Source organism: Salvelinus sp. IW2-2015, unplaced genomic scaffold (genome assembly GCF_002910315.2).
Source record: "Salvelinus sp. IW2-2015 unplaced genomic scaffold, ASM291031v2 Un_scaffold2491, whole genome shotgun sequence".
NCBI lineage: Eukaryota > Metazoa > Chordata > Actinopteri > Salmoniformes > Salmonidae > Salvelinus > Salvelinus sp. IW2-2015.
Window position 1 is genome coordinate 53,214 of NW_019943808.1, and position 1,331 is coordinate 54,544.

Genomic DNA, 1,331 nt, shown 5'->3' on the forward strand with positions numbered 1-1,331 from the left:
GTGTAAGCATGGCTCAATGCTGGACTAGTAGTGTAGCGGTGGCGTCAGTGAACTAGTATGCTAGCGTGGTTCAATGTGGATAAGTAAATGTAGCTGTGGCACAATGTGACTAGTAGTGTAGCTGTGGTTCAATGTGGCACTAGTAAGGTGTAGCTGTGCTCAATGTGACTATAGATGTAGCGTGGCTCAAGTGCTAGGAACTAGTAGTGTACTGTTCTTTCCTTTTGCTTTCTTTTATGCTGTAGCTGTGGCTCAATGTGGACTAGTAGTGTAGCTGTGGTTCAATGTGGACTAGTAATGTAGCTGTGGCTCAATGTGGACTAGTAATGTAGCTGTGGCTCAATGTGGACTAGTAATGTAGCTGTGGTTCAATATGCTACTGCCAAGGGGTGTATTCCTTAGTCTGTTTCTGTAGCAAAAAGTTTCGCAATGAAAAACGGTTACTCCCCGTTTGCGTTCCGTTTGCGTTCCAAGTGAATACACCACAGAAGAGCAGGGTCCACCCTTGCAAAGCACCTTCTGACCTCATCTCCTCCACATCTCCCTAACTGTTTTTGTATCTACATACATGCATAAAAATTACGTWAAWTTWTTWTTTTTTTTATCATAATAATTGTTGTTCTCAAACCTTTCCTTGGGGACCTTCAGCTGTTCCATGTATTTGATATTTTCCAGAGCTGGCATACCTGATTCAACTTGTCAACTAATCATCAAGCCCTTGACTAGGTCAGTCATGTGAGCTAGTTCAGGGCTACAACACAAAATTGTGAAARATCTGGGGGTCCTTGAGGAGAGGTTTGAGAGTCATTGCTCTAAAACAGCCTTACCTTAGGTTTTATTAAACATTTCGTAATTTTTGTCCTAAATGACACCCTATTCCCTACATAGTACACTACTACCCCTATGGGCCCTGGTCAAAAGTAGTGCCCTATAAAGGGAAAAGGGTGCCATTTGGGACGTAAGCAAAAAAGAAAACTAGGAAACGGTTCATTAAAAAAACCTGGAAGCAGCCTTACCCTGTAGATGAGTCCTCCGTTGTTGGAGCAGGTGAGGACATGTTGTCCCTCGGAGTCGAATGCGAACAGCCGTCCACGTGGCACCTGGACCTGCTTGTACCCACTGTAGCCAGACAGGACAAAGGGCCCCGTGGCATCCTGGGGCAGGGAGTTCTCTGACTGCTTCACTCCACACCGGTGGATGTTCCACTGGATAAACTGTAACAGATGTAATTACAGGGATTACCATGACTACCATGTTACTACCACCTGACTACCATGTTACCACCATGTTACTACTATGTTACTACAGTCTCACTACTACCATGTTACTAC

General features: G+C 44.4%; 1 protein-coding gene across 1 annotated transcript in view; it reads right to left on the minus strand.

Annotated features, from left to right (window-relative positions):
• wdr91 (WD repeat domain 91) overlaps positions 1-1,331 on the minus strand; it is a 25,606-nt gene that overhangs the window by 7,370 nt on the left and 16,905 nt on the right. The window contains exon 10 of the mRNA XM_024141310.2: positions 1,017-1,214. Within this exon, the coding sequence (XP_023997078.2) occupies positions 1,017-1,214 (198 nt within the window). The remainder of the gene's footprint in view (positions 1-1,016; positions 1,215-1,331) is intronic.